At 37.6% G+C, this 23617-nt stretch overlaps 4 protein-coding genes across 5 annotated transcripts; 2 read left to right on the forward strand and 2 right to left on the reverse strand.

The window, feature by feature from the left end:
• Positions 1-2738: 2738 nt before the first annotated feature.
• On the forward strand, positions 2739-5025 carry LOC103451840 (HVA22-like protein c). Its single transcript, XM_008391271.4, has 5 exons — positions 2739-3175; positions 3298-3324; positions 3561-3683; positions 3831-4083; positions 4831-5025. Exons 1-5 carry the CDS (start codon positions 3108-3110, stop codon positions 4897-4899), a joined length of 540 nt encoding a protein of 179 aa, XP_008389493.1. The 5' UTR covers positions 2739-3107; the 3' UTR covers positions 4900-5025.
• A 1144-nt stretch (positions 5026-6169) lies between these two features.
• LOC103451839 (PH, RCC1 and FYVE domains-containing protein 1-like) lies at positions 6170-11651 on the forward strand. Of its 2 annotated transcripts, none has more exons than XM_008391269.4 (10): positions 6170-6365; positions 6509-6958; positions 7100-7186; positions 7259-7348; positions 7535-7615; positions 7715-7909; positions 8017-10101; positions 10339-10485; positions 10606-10895; positions 11238-11651. In XM_008391269.4, the coding sequence occupies exons 2-10, from the start codon at positions 6911-6913 to the stop codon at positions 11329-11331; spliced, it is 3117 nt and encodes a 1038-aa protein (XP_008389491.2). In that variant the 5' UTR covers positions 6170-6365; positions 6509-6910; the 3' UTR covers positions 11332-11651. The 2 variants fall into 2 exon arrangements, with proteins under 2 accessions (XP_008389491.2, XP_070666362.1); XM_070810261.1 differs by having other exon boundaries at positions 7736-7909.
• On the reverse strand, positions 11532-13599 carry LOC103451837 (pentatricopeptide repeat-containing protein At1g26900, mitochondrial). Its single transcript, XM_008391267.4, has one exon. The coding sequence runs from the start codon at positions 13412-13414 to the stop codon at positions 11648-11650; it is 1767 nt and encodes a 588-aa protein (XP_008389489.1). The 5' UTR covers positions 13415-13599; the 3' UTR covers positions 11532-11647.
• A 1261-nt stretch (positions 13600-14860) lies between these two features.
• On the reverse strand, positions 14861-17429 carry LOC103451836 (protein GAMETE CELL DEFECTIVE 1, mitochondrial-like). The gene is made up of 3 exons (XM_008391266.4): positions 16416-17429; positions 15625-15814; positions 14861-15273 (listed from the first exon to the last, which is right to left on the reverse strand). The coding sequence occupies exons 1-3, from the start codon at positions 16952-16954 to the stop codon at positions 15064-15066; spliced, it is 939 nt and encodes a 312-aa protein (XP_008389488.1). The 5' UTR covers positions 16955-17429; the 3' UTR covers positions 14861-15063.
• Positions 17430-23617: the final 6188 nt, after the last annotated feature.

The following is a 23617-nucleotide window of genomic DNA, read 5'->3' on the forward strand; positions in this document are numbered from 1 at the left end:
GGATGTGATATCCACACATCATTTTTTACTTCTCTCACATCTTTTTGGTTTTCGGCTGTCGGATCGGATGAATTAAAGAAAATCAACGGACATAAATTAACAAGGGGTGTGTGAGAAGTAAAAAGGGGGTGTGGATAGCACATCCCTATTAAATATTAATGCTTCGATAAGTATGCGTGTGATTCGTTGTACTATACTTCTCTAATCATTCTGATTAATCATTGATATTTGAAAGGAATGTGTCTTCAAACCGTTTGAGCTTGCCGGCTATGCTTCTGGTTTGTTCTAATCCTATACTCAATTCGGTATCGCTAGTAAATTTTTAAGGCCTCGTTAATATGTTGTATATGATTAAATTATAGAATGGGTAACCTTTTAAATTCAAGATATATTAAAGATAGCGTAGAATGAATTTTTTCATTTTGAGGGGATTACAAAGGGGATACACGTGAAGAAAATTTCTTCATTCTACTTAATTTTCTTCTTTCTACTCCTACTATCTTGTGAGTATCCTATTTTCAAGTTGGCCACAATTTTTTCATTTCCCTTTAACATACATTGAAAATCATGATTTATTTGTTCCAATTCAATTTTCTATATCAAACAACGCCCAAGAGACTAGAATAAGAATCTTAAACCAAAATGACAACAAAAAAAACAAAAAATTCAAGAGCAAATTAATGGAAACAATGGCGTGGCCACACCAAAGGCTACGGTGGGCTGTAGCCCAGGAAGAGTTTGTGGCATATGTGTGTGCATATATATATTAGTGCATATATATATATATATATATCGTAGTGCATAATCTAATATAATAGACAACAAAAAAAAACTGCAAGAAGAATTATTTTTTAATGAAATTAGCCCGGCGAGTATTTAGCACAACTAGAAATATAAAACTTATCATGGAAAATGTGATGCCATTTTGTTCAAGATTATTCTGCTTTGATTCAGCGGACTTTATATTAGTTTCAATCGATTTTTTTAAGATTGCCTTTACATCTACTTTCCTTGTTTTGATTTGTGCTAGTTGTGTGATTGTAATTGAGATGTCAAGTTTTTTATCTTCTTCTTGTCATTGCATCTAAATATATGTAAATTTGATGATTCATTGTAATATTTGCGGTTTGCAAATGCAAAGATGGTTGAGTTCATGCCAAGTAAATTTTAAGTATACAAATACGTTAAACTTAAATTTTTGCATGCAATATATATGTAGCAAAAAATAAAATAAAAATCATTTGATTTTAGGATAATTTTTTTGGCTAGCCCACCCATAAAAATTTTTCTAGCTCCGCCATTGAATGGAAATCAATGTTTGTCAACTAAATTAAAAATAGTCAGGTCTTAATGTGACATGCATGCATTTTGGATACTGCATTCAAAAAATTTAGGGAGTTTTAACAAAACACTCATGTTACTGTTCACTTTTAACGAAAAATCACATTTATACCTTTCCCTATTACTATTCACTATACCTTTAAAAATAGTTTTTAAATTAAAATTAATTTTTTTTTTTACTTTTCGTTGGCTTTCCTAAAAATTTAGGCCTCACAGTGTATAGTGACAGTACATTGCAGTGAAGTTGCCGTTTCTCAGCCATGCCTCCCTCCTTCCATCGAGAAAATTTGAAGCTGAAGGAAAGTTATTAAATATGTGAAAACAGCACTGTTTACGATTTAACGGGACCTAGAGCTATAGTGATTGCCCTCTATTTTCGGTGCCCTTTCATACCTTCTTGTTTTGTGTGATCACGATTAAGCAACGTCAACATTTTATATTATTTTTTTATAGATATAATAAGAAAAAAATAAATAGTAATATAAAATGTTGACGTGGTTTAACCGTGACCACACAAACAGAATGGCACCAAAAGTGGAGGGCAAACAATCCTTGTCCATAGTGATCTGCATACGGTGGGCCACCTCATTTGTTTATTTTCCTAGATTTTGGGCCTTGAGCAGAAGCACTAACTAAAATATCACTCCAATTTATCCCGCCCACCAATTATTGCTCAATTAATTAACATCAAATCTGCTATTTCTTTGTGAAGTTAAAGACTGTTATGCATTATCTAAAATTTGGGCAAAGCAGTCTTAAAAAAATTTGATCTCTATGTCAATTATGTGACAATTACGTGAGATATCGTCCTAATATCACTTAATCTTACTGCATGATTTTTATAGTGTTCGAGTGATTTGAAGGATGAGAGTGGTGACCTCTATTAGATTTGATTAAGTTTTTTCACTCGATCTGTATCTTCTCAGTTACAAGTCAATATTGTTGGGACCTGGATTGTCTGCCTTACCCCATTTCATACTCTTCTATTTATATGGTTACGGTTAAACCTCGTAAACATTTTATATTCCTATTGTTTTTTGTCTTATTATTTCTATAAAAAAATCAATACAAAATGTTGACGTTGCTTAATCGTGACTACATAAATAAAAAAGGAAAACTAATGAAAAGAGCTTGAAAACTTTGAGTTTTAATGATAAGGACAAAATAAAGGGTAAAGTGAATAGTATCAGGAATGACTTTTTAGTGTAAAAATATGGTTTTTCGTTAAAGTGAGCAGTACCGGGTGCTTTTCGTTAAAGTTCCCAAATAAAAAAGGATAGGAAAGGTATGAGATGAGGAAGGTAGACAATCAAGGTACATATTGTTGAGGCAGGACAATCTAATCAACATGCCTACTAGCAATGTCTAGTAGTAACAAGCTGTCAATCATTTGGCCTATTTGGAGGCTAACACAATTTAGGGTTAAACGATTAGAACAAAACTGGGTTCGCAACGAGTTTGGATAGTTAATTAACAAGGTTGGAGAAGGATTTAACAGAAGAATTCAATCCCTAATGATGATTAGCGACTGTATCTTACTGTCAAGCAGGCTCGAAGTTCAAAAATCGGTGCCTAGTTTCTTGTGTACAAATCTCCGCAAAATCAGCTTACACTTTGCAAACTTTTCAACGTTTTCTTTCTTGTCACCTTTATAGCCAGCTTTTTGAAACCCTTCTCCAATCTCTCTTTTTATCGACCCAGCTCATAATTTTATAAGAGCTCAAAAGGACGTAGCAGTAAGATTGTATACAGCCAATCTGCAAGAGATGGGTCGTAACGATAATTCTGGGAATTTTCTACAAGTTGTGGCTAACAACTTTGATGTTCTTGCTTTGTATGTCCCCCTTAATTAGCCCCATCTCTAAATTCTACAACTATATAAATGTATGATTGTTCTTGTTCAATTAATCTGGTCCTTAACATATCTAAGTTGGATTCTTTGTCTCTCATTTGCAGGCCTCTAGTCACACTAGTTTATCCCCTGTAAGTATAGTATCATGATTCTGTGCCTTTCTTCTTGAACGAACACTGCTAATACGGTTTTTCTAGTATGCTATATGGAGTATTCTACATACTGAATATATATTTTTTCCGTTAGATCTTAGTTAAGAATCAATGATAAACAAAACATTTGTATATATAGGATACACCTGAGCGTAATAGAAGTTTCGCTAGCAATCACCTATGGTTTCATGATAATTGTTGTGTTTTTTTGCTAGATATGCTTCAATTAGGGCAATAGAAACCAAGTCTCGTACTGATGATCAACAATGGCTTACCTATTGGGTTCTGTATTCTCTGATGACAATCTTCGAGCTCACATTCGCCAAAATCCTTGAATGGTACTGTTTTTTCTTGTTAGATTTCAGATAGAATGTTGTTCATAACTAATTCCGGTCTAATTCTCAATGTCTAATGAAGTATCTAGTTAGAAACTGGCAAACTATAACCCTAATTATCCTGTAATATATGTCCTCACTATCGATCAGCTTTCCGGTATGGACTTATGCCAAGTTGATATTCACATGTTGGTTGGTGCTGCCACAATTCAACGGCGCTGCATATGTATATCGTCGCTTCATCAGACCCTACTATATGAACCCACAAGTTGCTCATCAAATGTGGTATTTCCCAAGAACGAAGGGCGGTAGCCTCTTCAGCAAGCCGGATGACGTTTTAACCGCTGCCGAAAAGTACATGGAAGAGCACGGGACAGAAGCATTTGAAAGGCTCATAAGCAAGGTACATTGATATGCCTAGCTAATTTGTGTGTATGTGAAAGTCCCACGTCGAAACTTGAGAAACTAAAATACAGATAAAATACAACATATTGTAGAAACTGAAGAAGCTAAGAAACTAAAATACAGATAAAATGCAAATGTATTGTAGAACCATCAACAAAAGGCCAAAGATTTTGGCCGAGAAGGAACGGTTTGACTTGGCTTTCCCATATCAGATAGTTGGTGTCAATGAGTTTCAAGGAAACAAGATGAGAAATGTTTGGAATGGAAAGAGTAGGAAGCGTGCAGGAGGTTGCCATGAGGGAGAGAAACACGGAGAATGAGGATCGGACGAGGCTTTAGAAAGTTGATAACATGTAGAAACTGATTTTCTTAAATATTTACAAGACCAACATACAAGATATATATACAAATGGGTGGCTAATAATATACGGTTACAGCTTAAAGGCGATAAACATAAACATCAACATAAATATAGAGCTACAACATAATTGACAGTTGGCTATTATTCTAGAATTAATGTCTATAACTATTGTAACGGTGTAACTATTGTAACTCTCTAACACATATAATAGTTCCACTACTAATTGTATTTATAGCAGTCTTTCATATATATAAAACCTTATTCAACTCACTGGTAATATGTGAATGTGATTAAGTTAGAAACAATATAAGTGTTAATTGGTAGTGATCATCTTTCCATGTTCATGTTGCAAGTATATGAAGGAATATTATTTCTGATTTGCAGGCTGATAGAGAAAGGAGCAACAGGAAGAGCAACAACTACATGATCTTTGATGACGATTATATGTACTAATTAAATCGCAGTTCCTGTCTTAATTAATTCTGTTAACAGTACTTATGCCGATCTTTTCCTAAACAACATTTTGTATGCTACGTCTCTTAAATCATGAAATGGTGTGTGTGGATTTGGTTTTTAGTATTTTTGGCTGCAAGTGCATTGTGCTGCTAAGCCAACACATACATCTAACAATGCGATACCAACTTAAAACCACATAAACAAGAACGAAACTAATAATTTTCTTGAATTATTTAATGAATATATATATATATATGCATGGCAAGTTTCATCACAGTTCTTATCACGAAACGAAAAAACATATGTCCCTAAACCCTAAATCCAATATATAGTCAATAACTGAGCCGATACCTTCACATCGGATTCCAGCAAAAGTTGAAAATGTTTTTGAAACGAATATTCTTTAATAAAAATCCAAGTGATTTTGTAATTTAAAATTAATTTAACCAAAAATGCTTTTAGTAATTTTAAAAGTACTTCAAAACAAGCTATTTATATTGTTGATTTTTTGTTTTTTAAAGCATATTTGGTGACAGCTCTTTCTTCTTGTTCTTTATTTTGGGATCGAAACATTATTGGGGGACATCTTTTTCTTATCAAAGCATTAGGGGACATAACTCTATAAAGAATCAATTCAATGGTGCTTTTTTATCATCTAAAAAGACCACCAAAGTGGCAATCCAAAGCGAGCTTATTCTTTATACCTAGGCTAAAAATTAATTTTATAAACAGGACTGGTTTTCTTTAATACATACAATATTTGTATTTCTACTAATTTAATTTTCAGATTCATCTAAACAATATTGTACTTTAAAACCAATCTTGATTGAAAAGTAATATCAAAGCTTATTTGTATAAAAGAAACACATTCGTTGTACTGAATATAACAACAGGCACATCTACATACAGATATTATGATACAAAACATTTACTACACTAAATTCATCTAAATTATATATAAAAAAAAATTCAAACTTTAATACAAAGAAAAAACCACATTAGTCTAATTAATTTGACTAATCTGAAATCTGTGTTATTTAATTTGGTCAAAAAATAAGACATGGTTTCTATTTGGGTCAACAAAACAAGACATGCTTTTTTCTTGGTCAACAAAATACGACAAGCTTTTTTCTTGGTCAAGAAATAAGACAGTGTTTATTGGCGCAAATAAGGACAAAAGCAAACCATCCCGGTCCCGCGAGATTTTCAGTTGGTGACGTGGCATGAAGCAGGAGCGACAAAACCAACTGCTCAACTTCAAAAGAACGAAAGAAAGAAAGGAAAAGGAAAAGAAAAAGAAAAGAATGAGAGAGGCGCGCACGTTAGCTAACAAACAACCACAATCCCCGAAGCTCTGCTACATTCCACATTGACGACGACCTCTCCGACGACGACGACGACGACGACAACGACGACCTCTCCGACGTCGCAGAGCGCTCGCTTACTTCTCCTCCCATTTTCCTGTAAATTTTTCCAATTTTTTTAACTTTCTTTTTTCTTTTTGGAAGTGAGCGACGTCCGATTTTTGGCGAATTTCTTCATCTTTCTCGCAATGTAGGTAAAATCAGTCTTCGTTTGCCCTAATCTGCGCTCTCTTTTGGTTTAGAATGTGTGCTTTGGTGTCGAAAAATACAAAAATCTCAAGTTTTCCGAGGAATTCGACCGCGTATGTGAATTTTAGGGTTTCTCTGATTTCCAAGGAGCTGGTTTGAGCTGTTTCGGAGCAGAAAGTTGATCGGTGGAGCCTCGTTTGGTTGAAATTTAGGGTTTGGTTTTACGGAATTGCAAAATTCTGAGGAGGGGTTTGAGTTTCTTGAGCTGCAAGGTTATGTTGTTGAGAGCCGAGGTTTATTTGTGGGTGTAATGGGTTAGGGGTGGAGCAAAAAAATTTCCTTTTGTTGTTTTAATGGGGAGGAGTTGGGAATTGGGTTATGGTATTAGGTGGTGGTGGTGTTCAAATGGGTATTGGGTCTTGGACTTCTGGGCAAAACCTGATATTGCAACTTGAATGGCTAGTCCTCAGAGAAGCGGTCCGGTCGAGAGGGATATCGACCAGGTTTGTTCTTTTTCATCAGTTATTTCCCATGGAATTAACACTCAGAGTGAGCCATGACAAATTTTTTTTGTTCAAATGATGTATTGAGCTTAGTCATTTCAGCTCATGTTTCCATTTTTCTTCTTTCCATTCTGTTTGCAGGCCATCACAGCACTTAAGAAAGGTGCAACTTTGTTAAAATATGGACGCAGAGGGAAGCCGAAATTCTGCCCATTCCGGCTTTCTAATGTAAGTTGGCTCGACATATAGCCTTGTTTGGTTTCTGCTCTTTTGGCTCAGATAATTCTGGTTTCGTTTCAGGACGAGGCTCTTTTGATATGGTACTCTGGCAAAGAAGAAAAACACCTTAAACTTTGTCATGTTTCGACAATTATTCCTGGCCAGCGTACTGTGAGTTTCAGCTCCCATTCTGTTTTCGGATAAAATCTCCACCAAAGCTTGACTGTAAAATCTCAATTTTCTTGAACGCTTATGCCTGCTCTCGAAAGAAGCTTACATGGAAGATTTGTTCTTTGGTGGCTTCACCAATTACCTTCCATAGATAATTATAAACATCACTGCGGTTTTTCTTTGCAGGCAATATTTCAGCGGTATCCACGGCCTGAAAAGGAGTACCAGTCATTTTCGCTTCTATACAACGATAGGTCCTTGGACTTGGTGAGTAAATTTGCTACATATATTCAAGGATCATTGATGCAACTGCATGTATAAAGCACCTGAGAAATTGTATTTTCTGGTATATCATGGTTTAATCAGTTACCACCCCCTGCTGGACAGATATGTAAAGACAAAGATGAAGCTGAAGTTTGGTTTGTTGGTCTTAAGGCGATAATCACTCGAGGTAATTACCGGAACTGGAGAAGCGAATCAAGATTGGAGGGCACATCAATAGATAGCCCCCATGCTCGGACTCGGCGACATTCTCCAACAGTGACACCATTCTGCATTGGGGTGATTTATCTGTTGTTATTTCTTTTATAAGGAAACAAAGAATATACTTCTCTTGATGTATCTGGCATTTACGTTTTATTTCTTGGTGTTTTTACCAAATACGACAGGATCCAAGAGATACTGAGGGAGTTTCTTTGGAGAATATCCCACAGAGTAGATTAGGACGAGCATTCGCTGACATAATATCTTATACCGCCACCCCCAAGAATGCCATACAAGCTGAATCAGTCTCAAATGCATCGTTATCACCTGTATCTGTGGATAACTCCAATGGTCGAAATTCTGCATCTGAAGCATTTCGGGTTAGTTTATCTAGTGCTGTAAGCTCGTCTAGTCAAGGTTCTTGTCAAGATGATTTTGATACTTTAGGAGATGTTTTTATTTGGGGCGAAGGTATTGGTGGTGGAGTACTTGGAGGCGGTGTGGATAGAGTAGGGAGCTCATATGGTTCCAGGACGGATGCTCTTCTGCCTAAGGTATTAGAATCAACAGTGGTCGTAGATGTTCACGGAATTGCTTGTGGTGCCAGACATGCTGTTCTAGTCACCAAGCAAGGGGAAATCTTCAGCTGGGGAGAGGAGTCAGGAGGCAGGCTTGGTCACGGTGTTGATACAGATGTTTCCCACCCAAAGCTCATTGAGACTCTTAGTGGGATGAATGTGGAATTAGTGGCATGTGGGGAATATCACACTTGTGCTGTTACACTTTCTGGAGATCTCTATACATGGGGTGATGGTACTCATCATTTTGGCCTGCTTGGGCATGGAAGTGAAGTTAGTCACTGGATTCCCAAAAAGGTATGTGGTCACTTGGAAGGTATCCACATATCCTATATCGCTTGTGGACCGTGGCATACAGCTGCTGTGACATCAGGTGGCCAGTTATTTACCTTTGGGGATGGAACTTTTGGTGCCTTAGGACATGGGGATCATAGTAGCACAAGCACGCCGCGGGAGGTGGAGACTTTGAGAGGGCTAAGAACAACAAGGATTGCTTGTGGTATTTGGCACACTGCTGCAGTTGTTGAAGTAGTGAATGAATCGTCTAGCCCCGAGACTTCTAGTAACTCTTCATATGGGAAGCTCTACACTTGGGGTGATGGTGATAAAGGCCGACTTGGACATGGTGATGAACAATCTAAGCTAGTTCCTGCACGCGTAGCTGCATTGGTTGATAAAAATATTTGTCAAGTAGCCTGTGGCCATAATCTCACAGTTGGCCTTACAACCTCAGGACAAGTATATACGATGGGAAGTGCTGCTTATGGACAGCTTGGGAATCCTTCAGCTGACGGGAAAGTTCCCACTCTGGTCGAGGGTGAAATTAGTTTTGTGGAAGAAATTGCATGCGGTTCTTATCATGTTGCAGTTTTGACTTCCAAGACTGAGGTTTATACTTGGGGAAGGGGTTCGAATGGGCAACTAGGCCACGGAGACAATGATCATAGATATACGCCTACCCCTGTTGATTGTATGAAGGATAAGCAAGTAAAGAGTGTAGCATGTGGTCCAAACCTAACGGCGGCCATTTGTCTTCATAAATGGGTATCAAGTGCTGACCATTCTGTTTGCTCTGATTGTCACAATCCCTTTGGTTTCAGAAGAAAACGTCACAATTGTTACAACTGTGGGCTAGTCTTCTGCAAAGCATGCAGCAGCAAGAAATCTCTGAAAGCTGCCTTGGCTCCAAATACGAACAAGCCATATCGGGTGTGCGACGAGTGTTATAGTAAACTGAAGAAGGCTGCAGAAGCCAGTTCTGCTTTGCGAAGTCCAATAAGAAGTGGAAATATGCGTCCTAAATCCCATGAGGTGACAGATAAAGAAAATCTGATCCCTATGTTACGGGCAACGCTCTCCAGACTCTCTTCTTTTGGCACAAACAACCAGGGCGAAAGCAAGCAGCTTAAGCAAGAAAGAAAACCAGAAGTGCGTGATAATCGTGTCTTCCCAGATTTGAATGGACAGTTGCAGTTAGGGGGTTTTAATTTGACAAGAGCATCAACTCCTCCCACTGCAGGTTCAGAAAAAGTTGTTTCGCCTTCTATTCCTGCCTCTAAAAAGGCTTCTCGGTATACATCTCCTGTTTCAGGAAAGTCAAGTCCACGCCGGTCTTCTGAAGAAATCATTCTTGAGGATTCAAAGCATATAAATGGAAGTTTGAGCCAAGAAATCATACAATTAAGGACACAGGTAGGCCTTTTTATAGTGCTTTAATGTCTACAATCTAATAGTTGATGACATCCGTGCATATAACTAAATCTTTTGGTGGGTTCTGGGATCCAAATCTTTGACATTCTGTAGCTGCTGAAGAGAGAGGAACTAGCCTAGCTTATGAACTGAGGAATTGGATTAAAATTTGCATCCTTACGAAAATTAGTTAAAGTAATGTGTATACATTACGCTGAAATTGTTCCAAAAACTATGTAGGTAGAAGGCCTTACTCTCAAATCCCAGCATCTTGAAGCTGAACTTCAACGCACATCAAAGAAATTGAAGGAGGTCTCTGCAATAGCCGCAGATGAAGCTGAAAAACGCAAATCTGCAAAAGAAGTTATTAAATCTCTAACTGCTCAGGTTGCAACCGTTCTGTGTTCGATGTTCTGTTTTTTCTTATGCTTTCTGATTCTTTGGCGTTGCAACTTATCCTATCCTCCGTAATTTTCTAGTGTTACACTGATTTTACTTGTCGAACAGTTGAAGGAGATGTCTGAAAGAATGCCTGAAGGGCAGATGAGTCACTGCAATACAGGTTCTATTTCGCATGCAATCAGCTTTGGAAACCAGTTATCCAAAGAGCCCTCTCTGTCAAACATAAATACTTCGCAAACTTTGTCCAATGGCAATTCAATGGATCGAATCCTAACTAATGGGACTAAATCACCAACTGGAAAGTCCGAGCGGGTGCTACAAGATGAACCTGGTGTATATATAACTCTAAGCTCCTTGCCAGACGGCAGTAATGAACTCAGGCGTGTTCGCTTCAGGTACCTCTCTCCTCCTCCCCCTTTATTTTCAGAGTCAGATAAATACAACCAAGTAAATATCTAAGGCCATGGCTTAGGCTGCAGAAGATTCACTCTGTTTCTTTTTCGGCCTGCCACGTTGTGCCGTCATTGCATTTGAATCCATTACCTTGAGGAATCTCCATCAGCTTTCTCACATTATCCTACCATTTCTGAATCATTCATATCTATGTTAGTTTTCCATAGTCTAGATTTTTCGAACGAAACTATTACAATCGACTTTATAATATCACGGTGCGGATTGATGAAATGTATTTGATGCCCTCTATCTTGTTTGCTGAAATTTAAATTGTTGTTCGACAGCCGGAGACATTTCACTGAAGAAGCAGCGGAGAGATGGTGGGCTGAAAATGGGGTAAAGTTATGTGAGCGGCACAACATAAAAGGTGCAGAGTAATATGCTGTCAGCTCTCCTGTGCAAACCTCATATGCGTACAACCAATGATCCTCTTCCCCACCAGAACGTGTAAATTATTGAACCCGTAAATCATTCCGCCGAGATAGGGCGAAGGATATGGAGTCGGAATTAGTAGGTAGACTGATATATTAGGATGTCAAAATTGAAAAGATGAGAAAGACATTTGAGAATTCTAGATATTCTGCGGTTAATGCTGTTTTTTTTCCCTTAAATTTGTGCCAAAATACTAGTTTTGTACAAATATCAATCTCTAACCTTATCTTTTGTACATCAAGTTGAACACAGTTCTTCAACCTTAACTATCCATCTCAATTGAGCTCAGTCCAGCTTCCTTTATCAGGTTGTCTTCTATTCGAACTGGCCGAAATTTCACTTCTCCCGCCATATTTTCATCTTCTATTTCCTGCCTTCTTGTTATATGATCCGGCAACCTTCCGGCAATCGCGTAAGTACCTGATAATAGCATTGAATTGGTCGGATGATCATCATTAAGTTCCAGTAGCACTTTCTGTACAGATTCCCCGAGAGCAACATACCCATAAACCCTGCAAGCCGAAAGCAGTGCACGCCATGCTGTAACATCAGTCTTAACGGGCAAGCTTTCAATTAGTTTATGTGCTTCCTCCAACAACCCGGCACGACCCAAAAGATCGACCATACAACCATAGTGTTCCACCTTCGGCACAAAGCCATACTTGCAAACCATCATCTCGAAACACCTAACTCCCTCTGCCACCAGCCCTCCATGGCTGCAAGCACTTAAAACTGCTAAGAAAGTGACCTCATTAGGTTGACAGCCCTCTTCTTCCATCCTATCGAATAGCCTTATGGCATTACCCGCCTGCCCATGAACACCATAACCTGAAATCATGGCAGTCCATGATTTCACATCTTTGCTTTCCATGCTCTCAAAGATGTCAAGTGCCTTGTCCAAAAACCCACATTTAGCATACATATCAACCAGAGCTGTTCCGAGAACCGCATCCAATACCAAGTTCTCGTCTTCCACATAATCCTTAATGCAACTCCCTACACTTACAGACCCAGAAGCAGCACAAACTGAAAGCAACCCGGCCAATGTAGATGAATTCGGTTTCATTCCTTCGAGTTTCATCAGCCTTAACAAGGCTACTGCTTCTTCTACCATGCCACATCTTGCATGCTTATCAACCAAACAATTCCATAACACGACATCCTTCACAGAAACTCCATTGAAAATCCGACGTCCTAAATCGATTTCCCCTTTCTTCGCGTACGCATCAATCAAAGCAGTAAGAACATGTAAATCCGAACAGAATCCAATCTTGATGCAATAGCCATGAATACACTCTTCTCCAAGGTGACTCTCTAAACCACCAATGGCAGACAAAAGGTTCAAAACGGTGGTCACAGTAGCTTCAAAACCGATTCTACACATTTGCTTGAACAAATCCACAACCACATGAGGCTTAGACGCATGAAGATACCCGCCCATCAAAGTATTCAACGAAACCAAATCATTTCTTTGAGGAAATTCATCAAACACCTTCCGGGCATCTTCAATCTTCCCAGAACTACAATAAAACTGCAAAAGGGTATTCTTTACATTGACAAACGGTCCAAACCCAGACCTCACAACAACCCCATGAATCCCTCGGCCGGTCCCAATGGCCGATTCACGAGCGCAGGCTTTGATCGTCGCGACGAAAGAGAACTGGTCCAGCGTGATATTCTGAGCTCTCAGGTTATTGAAGATATGAAAAGCATGCTTTGGATCATCGCTGATGGAGTAGGCTCTGAGCATGGTATTAAACATGAAGAGATTTGGGTTTTGTATTCGGTTGAAAATGGCGGCGGCGTATTGGATGTCTTGGATGGAAGAGGCGAGAAGCTTGCTGGAGGGAAAAGGAAGGTGGTCGAGACCAGTCTTGACCATGGACCCATGGATCTGTGAGATTTCTGAGACTGTTTTGCAGGATGGTAAAAGAGAAATGAGGCTGAGATCTTGGAAGAAGACGGAGTTGTGTGTGGGCGAAAGTGTGAGTCTTTGCCCCAGACGTGACGACTTGGCTATCAATGTCATCAGCCATGCGGCGCTGGCACGGCGGCGGCAGCGTTTGAATTGTTTGGAGCTCACGCCAAAAATTCAGGCATTCAAATACCAAAGCTCCGAAGCCATGTATAGTAGTGTCAGTTTTTGCATTCCATTCAATAAAGTTCAAAAAGTTCATGCAACTGGAATACCAAGTAATAGTTACTAGTAACTACCACTCTCGTTTTGTTTTAATTTGCTCATATGTCGTCTAGTTTGGGATATTGTCATCTTGGTATCCTGACCGGTCTTGAACTCCACAAATTACACAACTTCCATGCTAGTAAGTTTCTCTCGGTTGTTATGGTAGTCAATTAATTTTAGACTTTTGTTCGTGAAAATGTAAGCAATAGGATCTTGTCATCGCGACTATCAGGTTCTTTTTTTTTTATTGTATCTTGTTATGGTGAGAACTTACATGCAGCTGAAATATCATAAGTAATAGTATCTAGTAACTACCACTCTCTTTTTGTTTTAACTTGCTCATATGTCGTATAGTTTGGGATATTGTCATCTTGGTATCCTGACCGGTCTTGAACTCCACAAATTACACAACTTCCATGCTAGTAAGTTTCTCTCGGTTGTTATGGTAGTCAATTAATTTTAGACTTTCGTCCGTGAAAATGTAAGCAATAGGATCTTGTCATCGCGACTATCAGGTTCTTTTTTTTTTATTGTATCTTGTTATGGTGAGAACTTACATGCAATTGAAATACCATAAGTAACAGTATCTAGTAACCACCACTCTCTTTTTATTTTAACTTGCTCATATGTGTCTAGTTTGGGATATTGTCATCTTGGTGTCCTGACCGGTCTTGAACTCCACAAATTACACAACTTACATGCATGTAAGTTTCTCTCGGTTGTTATGGTAGTCAATTAATTTTAGACTTTCGTCCGTGAAAATGTAAGCAATAGGATCTTGTCATCGCGACTATCAGGTTCTTTTTTTTTTATTGTATCTTGTTATGGTGAGAACTTACATGCAGCTGAAATATCATAAGTAATAGTATCTAGTAACTACCACTCTCTTTTTGTTTTAACTTGCTCATATGTCGTATAGTTTGGGATATTGTCATCTTGGTATCCTGACCGGTCTTGCACTCCACAAATTACACAACTTCCATGCTTGTAAGTTTCTCTCAGTTGTTATGGTCCGCGAAAATGTAGGCAATAGGATCTTGCATGTTTCTAGGGTAGTGCTATCCGCACTCATATTTACTTCTCACACATCCCTCTCAATTTTCGGTTTTCGAATCGAATAATCGAAGAAGATAAATGATCTAAAGCCACTTCTCTTCCATACAAGTGATGTGAAAATGACCTATAGACGGGTAAACCGTGTGGAGATGGAGGCGGAAGAGTAAGCGGCTGTCTGCAAAACCATATTCAAGGTTCATACTATGATACTCCCAACTGAAAAACGCCATTAGGAAGTTGTAACTGCAACTTTGAAGGATATACATATATTCACTTGCGCTAATTGCACTTTCAGTTGCCTAAAGGATGGTACCGTCATACATTGAGAAAACCCGATATCACAACTTGCAATAAGTGATGCGGTAACTATAAATACATTCTTCGGAGCTGATATCTACCGTCGGCAGAAACGGAATATATGAAAGTAGCCCGATACCAAACTACCTTTCCTTATATGGGGAAAGACTGCCGCTGCTCATCGGAGTCTTCTCCTCCTTGAAGGGTTGGGTTGATGCATCGGATAGACTTGGTAGCCTTGAAACAGAACCCTTCCCTTTCCTCGCATTCGGCCCTAACTCCTCTATCATGTATTTCCACCCATCAATTGGTCTCCTCCGGCTAAATATGTGAGTCTTGATAAAGCTAGCAATCTGCATGCCAATGTCATACAACCAGCGGTAAGCATCGAGACAGCAGAAAGAAATTGTTAGCAGGATCGTCATGCGTGTAATAAAACGAATGAATTCAGAATTTTGTGTAGAAAGGCTTTGCAAAGTCTGGTTCACCAGAGCAATGTGAAACTTCTGCGATTGAGTTATTAATCCGATGGCTCTTCCAATTACTCATTTCAACAAGAAAGGAACCATACTAAAACTACAAACCTGTACGAGCTGAACTTTTCTAGCATATGAAATAGGTTCACACAAACAATGTAAAGTTCAGGGCTAATCCAACAAGTTGTACCGTTCATTTATATTATTAGTGTGAGTGAATATACACACCTGAAATTTATTGTATGCAATCCGACGCTCAAACTCTTGAAGAAGAATGTCTTCTTCTCTCTGCGTCATCTCCCATATATTTCCCTCCTGAGCCTTAGATGTAGTTTCCCAACCATCAGGTTTGTTTTTGTAGTCAGAAGCACTCGGTGCATTAGAGTTCCCCAAATCGTTGTTAGGGGAGTCAAAAATGCTGCACGTATTAAAAAGGTAAACCAAAAATGTAAATTCGCAAGCAACCTCAAGAAACTTTGCTACTACTACGCTGAAACAAACAGAAAGTAAAGATTGAAGATTTAATCCAGTAACTTCCGTGCAAAACCGAAGACTTTAATGCAAAACAATCAATTGGACTCCAAGCTCTTAAAACATGCCGAGGTCATAACTTTACATGTGCAAGTGCAACATCTGAACTCGGATACATAACCCACATCAAATTGATAGCAGAACATTCACATTCCATAGTTCATACCAACTGATGAAGCAGAACAAAACCCACCATACGTATCTAGAAAGCACTTCTACTAATAGCAGTTTTATTGGAAGCGCTTTTATCATAATCACGTCGAAATTTCAAATAAAAAGCCCAGAGCTTCAATCAAAAGGACTTGAAATGCTTCCCCTTCAGTTCAAGGTGATTTTCTATCCCAGAAGCATTTTTACTTTTTCAGCCAAACTTGTCAATTAACGCTTTTTTATAAAAGCACTTAAAAACACAAACACATTACAAATGAGTACAGAAACAGATACATTCATGTACATGCAAAGGTAAACAGAGAGAAAGATTAACATACTCAGAGCAACTATCGAGCAATCGCTCGATGTCGTCGCCACCGCCAATCGAATTCGAGTCGGCCAATTTAGCCTCCTCCTGCTTTTCAATCTCCTTCATCCAAAGCCCAGCGTGAATCCTCTGTTTCTTCACCCGATAGTCCTTCTTCAAGCTCTCCAGGCTATAAAGCGACGACCCACTCTCGCTCTGCTGATTCTGCTTCCTTTCCTCTTTGGGTTTCCGCCTCTCGTTCCAATTCTCGTTCATGTCCTCCACGAACGCCTTCGTGTCGTGGTCGGCGTCCGACGGAAGCACGATGCTCGACCCGGGAGACGAGAAATTGACGTCGGTCTCCCATGGAGCTCTGCTGTTATTTCCCGAGAGGTCGGGTGGGAGCCACGCCGTCTCCCATGCGTCGTTCCAGTCGTCGTCGCCGCCCGCTTTCTTTGAGTTGGAGGAGAAGGTTCGGACATTGGCGGCTGAAATGAATTGGGTTTTAGCGATTGTGGACGAAAGTCGGTGGAGCTCGGTCTTTCTTGCTATGCGTTTAAGGGCTTGCATGGTTTGTGGAATCGGTGAAGAGAATCGGAGAGAATCGCAGAAATGGAAGCATAAACCCTTTGTTCTTAGAGAGACGGGGACGCAGAGAGGAGGAAGACAACATACGGGCCAAACCAAAAGCCCAAGTATTTCAATGGCTTTGAGATATTGGGCCTAACCTAAAGCCCAAGTATTTCAACGGCCTTAAAATAATATAACGGGCCGTACGTTCGATATTGGGCCATAGAGAAAGAAATAAAACTTTGTGATTAATTTTTTTTCTTTTTTCTTTGTTCTTTTTACATTGGAGGAAATCGAACCCCGACTTATCCCAATCCTAACCTTTTCCCCACTTTTTGTCACTAGTTATGCAAACCTCAAAAGCTTAATTCCCTTGTTTTTAGGTTGACAGGAACATGTAAGTGTAGCGGTTTTCTCACTCTAATTTAAAATCAGAGAATCCTATTGTGGAATGGGCGTGGCAACAAGTTTTGTTTAGGTTTTATCTAATTAGATGTGTCACGCGAGTATGCTATTGGTTGACTAATTTAATCGTAATTTCTTCATGTTAATTGTGTACTTGTAAGGTCCTATATTCGTGCGAGTTTTAATTCATGTAACGTACCGTGTCTGAAATTGTCGTCCTTAATAATAAACGTAAAAAAATGATAAAGTATTCAATTTGCGAGATCAAAATTTAACAGGAAGTGTCAAAATGTTTTTTTTTTTTTAATACAACGATATATTTTACACTAAAGGAAGAGGGAAGTTTGGCTAAGCCATACAATAGGTAACCTAATTTAGTATCAAATTCGCTATCTACGATATTCGAACTTAAGATCTCTCACTTACAATTGAATAGAAATATTAACAGACCGTAGTATTTATTAGCTATTATTATTATTGTTTTTTTTTTATTGTTCACTCATTTAAATAAGTAATGGTGTTGGGGCCCCCTACCCCATAAACCGTAAACCTTACGCAAATGGATAGGCCACGCCACAGCATACAAGCCCAGCTGAGCTCCGAGTTTTGTTTGTTATCTTGGTTATGATGAATACTGTTAAAGCATGTTTAGACAAGCATACCGATGGTACAACGCATTCAAGGGTCTTATCTCATATCTATAATTTTTAAAATGAACTTGTTATTCCTACCTTAATGTAAAATAAAATAAAATAAAAACACGAGCTCGTTTGGAAGTGCTTCTAAAATGATTGGAAGTATTTTTAGAGAAAATATTTTTAGGTTCTAAAAGCACTTTAAGTGTTTTTCTAGGATTTACTTGTTTTTTTACTAAGAATTGGTTTCAAAAATATTTTCACCAAAAACGTTTTTAGTTATTTTAAAAGTACTTTCAAACGAATTCTACTTATATGATTCAATAATTCATCTAGTACATTGATAAATAAATTGTGCGTTATGCGCTTGTTTTGTGATCAGGATTAGATTGATATATTCACAATTTCAAAGCATGTTAAATAAAGAAATGAATAATTTCGTCTAATTTAAAGGTAGAAGATGAATGGTACATAAATAAACTTATCTATTTCAATTCAAACATAACTATTAAGGGGTGTCTCAGTGGTTAAAGATGAATTCTAAGTCTATATTCCACACGGCACATTCTGGGTTCAATTCCAAGCATTGGCGAGTCGCACAATGGGGGTCAGGGGAAGGCTGAAATGCCATTGTGAGTCTTCCTGACCCCCGGAATGGTGGATTGTCTTGACAAAACTACCAATTGGTCCCCCTTGTAACGAAAAATATTCCAACATAATAATAGGCTTAGAAAGATAAGTTTCGTTCATGTCTAATTTCTTCTAATCTCCTCAAAATGAAAATTTATTCCTCTTATCTTCAACATATCTTGAGTTCTATGAGTAATTCACCGCAATTTAATTCTAGTCCACAAACGAATGTTATGATTTTTTAAAGTACAAATAACGTGATTCATAATTAATAGTGTTCGATGATTAGTTAGTTCATGGATGTAACTATCGAGAAATTTTTAGTTTTGACGGAAATACAAGTAGTACATCATGTGTTTTAATAAGAGTGGTGGGAAATTTTATCTTTTAAGTTACTAGCTTTTTAGCACACATATCTCACCATTTGTATAATAACACGTGATGTATCATCCCGTGTACCGATCACACTGAAAAATCTCTGTAACTGTCAATCTAGACGGACTTTGCCTTCCTCCACCAATCGAAGCAATATGTGGAAACATCTCGCCCATAAAATACGCATCTGTATAGTCGCGAAGAAATTGTGGTTAAGTATCAATACGCATTCCTTTCAAGTTCCAGATATTTAAAAAAGTGGGAATTAATTGCAGAGAAGTAGACAGGAGAGAGCCAATCGCCATCAAACCGCAGGTTGGAAAGAAGCTACTAACTGCTGGGTTGCTTGTATTGCAAGAAATTGGAAACTGGTGGGGTTGGGAGAATCTGATTTTGGAATTACCTGTGTCTGAGGAAGCTTCTCGCGCCTCAAATAATTTTTCAATATATTCCGAACAAATCATCTGACGATGTTATTTTACTCAAACAAAATCTTAGATATTTGTTTTTCATAATACGCGAAATGATACACCGCATGATTAATGTTCTTGATGTTTATAAAGATTTTCTCCCAACAGCATAGAGAATGAATTTTATAAAATAAGTATAAATAATACAAACATATATGCTAATTTCTCTTCATATGTCACTATATAATTAGCACAAAATGTCATCATAACCGTTTGCATTTGGTTAACCATACAAATTGCTTTCCATACCATTTCAATGGGTATCAATTACCCACTTTCTCTTGAGTTGTGTGTTTAATTAACAAAGTCGTATTCTCTCCACTTGAAATTTTGTGGAGATTTAAAATTTGGAATCTTCCCCTAAGGCAACCACTTTCGTTGTTGAGCTTCTTCCCTTTTGCTTATTAATTGTTGGACAATTGCGATGATGGCACGCTTCAACCATAGTCTCCATCCTTATTATACAGTACACACGATAGTTCATACAACTTTTTCAAGACTAAAATGAGGCCTAAAATTGTAGACTAGGGGTTTTTTGCAATAAAAATTTAGAAAATTGTTTTGAGGCTTGTTTGAAAAGTGCTTTTAAATAACTGAAAACGTTTTTAGAGAAAATGGGAAGAGATTCTTTTATGTGTGAAATGATAAATCTTTTCACACATTAAGAGTATTGATTATTGATTATTGAGTTTGATGTGCCAATGAAATTCACGTGTTAACATCTAAATGTAAAAAAAACAAGTGAAAAAAATAAATGGGAAGAAATTTTTCAATGTGCCCAGCGACTAGTATTCTTCTTCTTTAAATTTGAAGTGAAAACGACACGATCCTTGCAATTGTCTTCTAGTCTACTTGACCGCCCATGTTTTTCACACTTAGCCAAATTGAAGTGTATTTGATTTGAATAAATCGTCTGAATGAAAATGAAACCAAATCGCCTTCCTTCTTCTTCTTGTTATACAACAACCTTAATTTACATAATAATGTATTGGTATATCTAAGTTATCCTCCACATTGAAAGAACAAGAATGCTAATGCATTGGTAACTTAGATATACCCACTATTCTAAAAATTCTCACCTACGCGCTAAGCGGGCGGGCGTCGCCCCAATTAATGTCTAGGCATTTGAAAATTAAGAAATTGCGCATAAACCTGCTGAGATCCCGCCTAACCCGCCCAGACCCGCCGAGGCAGATGCCTAGGTCATGGCTCACTTAATCATAATATAAATAATTTTCATTTTGTATTTTATTTTTTTTATAAATTGTAAGAGACTTGTTGCATACTTAAATGAACACCCATTATATTATTGTTCCCCATGTTTTCATTATGTTCCAATATTTCGCAATATACATGTCATTCTATTTTGTAGTTTATAATGAAAATATATAAATTTTAAGTATAAGCAGACACTTATTTACACGAAATATAATAAGTTTACTTAAATCCGCTTAGTCCGCCTAGGTGCCCGCCTAAGCTCCGCCTAACCGCCAAGGTGTTAAGCCTCAGCCCGCTGCCTGATTAGCGCCTAACGTCTTTTAAAACCTTGGATATACCAATGCATAATCAAATGGTCAAAAAATAACGAAAAAAAAAGTAAAGAAATATGTGGACTTAGCATTAAACTAAAATAATAGAAAAGTTTGACATTGTTTTAAAATTTGACAGCAAAGAGAAGAAAGTTAATTTATGTAGAATTTTGACATCTCCATTGAAACAAAAAAAAACATATTTTTTTGTCAAAACAATTCACATAGGAATTTTACTTCTCTTTTGTAAATGCTCTAATAAACTGAAAATACATGAAAGAAATAAGGGCTGTAAGAAATGAAGGCCCCTAATTAAAACTATAATTTAAAATCAAAACTTAGAAATCGTTGAATAACTATTTTAAATTTAGTGTTTATGTCTATTTATTTAAAAACAAAATGGGGATAAAACGACAACTTAATAAAATCATTGGTTAATCAAACTAATGTAAACCAACCAGGCATTGAAGGTCACAGCTAAAATCCGAACCACGGAAGTTACTACTTACTAGGACCAGAGTCGTTTACGTAAATGCTGATATCGATATTTCGAACCCAGTTATTATTTTCGTGGTCCCCATGTCAAGCAGATATAGAATCGATGGCACCACGATGTAATTTGTCCTTGTCGCCCCAAATGTGTCCATCCATGGTCCCCATGCATGATGCATACCACTCCATCCCACAATATCTTCCCTCCCATCGTATCACATCATCCCGCCCATCCCCATGACATGGTACATGTCTCGTATAAGTTCACATATGCATGCCCATCGATGGCTTATAACCTTGTTAACGTAGATGATGTTCACTATTCCATTTATCATGATTTATGATGAGTTTAACAAATAAAATTTTCGTGCAGTGATAATTGATAAACACAAATTTCGACCCTTAATCTCATTTAACTGTAATGATTTAGGGACTTTTTAGTCAAAATGGTTCATAATATTTGTATAACACATCACTTTAGTACCTGAGATTGTCCATCATCCATTATTTTGGTCATTCCGTTAAAAACTCCGTTAAGTGTCTCAAAGCTCTTGACCGAAAGTTTGGGCAATTTTCAAAGTTTCGTAACTCAATCGTTTCTTAATCAAATTTAATCCATAATATATCAAAATGAAGATAGGAAAGTGTAGCACAAGATTATACTTATTTGGAAGTCTAATGGTGGCCGGAGATGGCTGGAAGATAGCCTAAAAGGTGACTAGTCTGCAGGAAAACTGAAAAACTCACCGGAAACTGGGTAGATTTAAACGTTCATAACTTTTTCAATACTCAACGAGATCGAGTGATTCAAAAACGAGAATCTCGTCGAAAAGTATCATTTTCGTTTTTGAATCACTCGATTTCCTTGAGTATTGAAGAAGTTATGAGCATTTAAAGTTCATCCAGTTTCCAGTGAGTTTTTCAATTTTTCCGCATACCAGTCACTTTTCAAGATATTTTCCGGCCATCTTCGACAAACACTGGGCTTCCAAATAGGTATAATCTTATTCTACACTTTCCTATCTTCATTTTGATATATTATATGTCGAATTTGGTTAAGAAACAATTGAGTTACAAAACTTTGAAAATTGACCAAACTTTCGATCAAGAGCTTCGGAACACTTAACGAAATTTTTAACGGAATGATCAAAATAATGAATGGTGAACAATCTCATGACCCATTTATATTCATTTTCAATTTCATAAACTAAAATAATGTATTATGTAACTCTCATGGAGCATTACCAATTGAAAATAGTGGGACAAATGCGCTCCTCTACGGTCCCGCTAGGTCCATCAATATTATTTGTCGCCACATGATTTGGTTTTACCTCCTCATACGGCCCCACAGCTTTGGTTTGCGTACGACTCGTCGGCACTCTCATCGTCTTTCAATTTCTATTATCTTTGTATTTTTTACGGAACGGTGCGTCGTCGCACTCTCTAAGTAATCAAAAGTAGAAAGTGGATATAATTTTTTTTTTTTTTTGGTGAACGAGATAATATAATTTGATGTGCAGTGAAGTGAGAGAACAAGCGAATCCAAATGGAACCAATATTTTAACCATGAGCTAGTGGTCCTGGTAAATGACGGATTACGAACTTTCTTTAAAATTAAAAACTAAAGGTTTTAGGTTTGAAATCTACTGTTGATGTGAAAGCTATAAACTTATAGCCAAGGAAAAATTGAAACATCCTTGTGAATCTTTTAGACCTTCAAAAAGAATGAATAACCGTGGTTTAATACTAATGGTTCGCTTTTATTTAAAAAAGAAAAAGGAACCAATATTTTTACTATTAAGTCGCAACGTTCAATTTAACTTTGGTCGGTTACGTACAAATGTACCCTGTGCATCCTACAAAAATCTTTTGAAGTGCGCAGTGCGCAGAGCATGGCTCACGTTAGCAGCTCCCGAGAACACACAGCGTTTTAACTTTTCCCACTGTGGACCTACTTTATTAATAAGCTAAGGGTGAAAAATTAAGGAAATTTGTGTTCCTCAAAGGTCAAATTTACCCATTCAGCTTGGTTTAGTCCTACTGTGTGAAAGTTTAAAATGCAAGGACAAAATGGGTACTTCAACAAACGAACACAATAACAAATACAGGTGTTAAAATAATTTCTTG

The sequence above is a fragment of the Malus domestica genome, chromosome 13 (assembly GCF_042453785.1).
Source record: "Malus domestica chromosome 13, GDT2T_hap1".
NCBI lineage: Eukaryota > Viridiplantae > Streptophyta > Magnoliopsida > Rosales > Rosaceae > Malus > Malus domestica.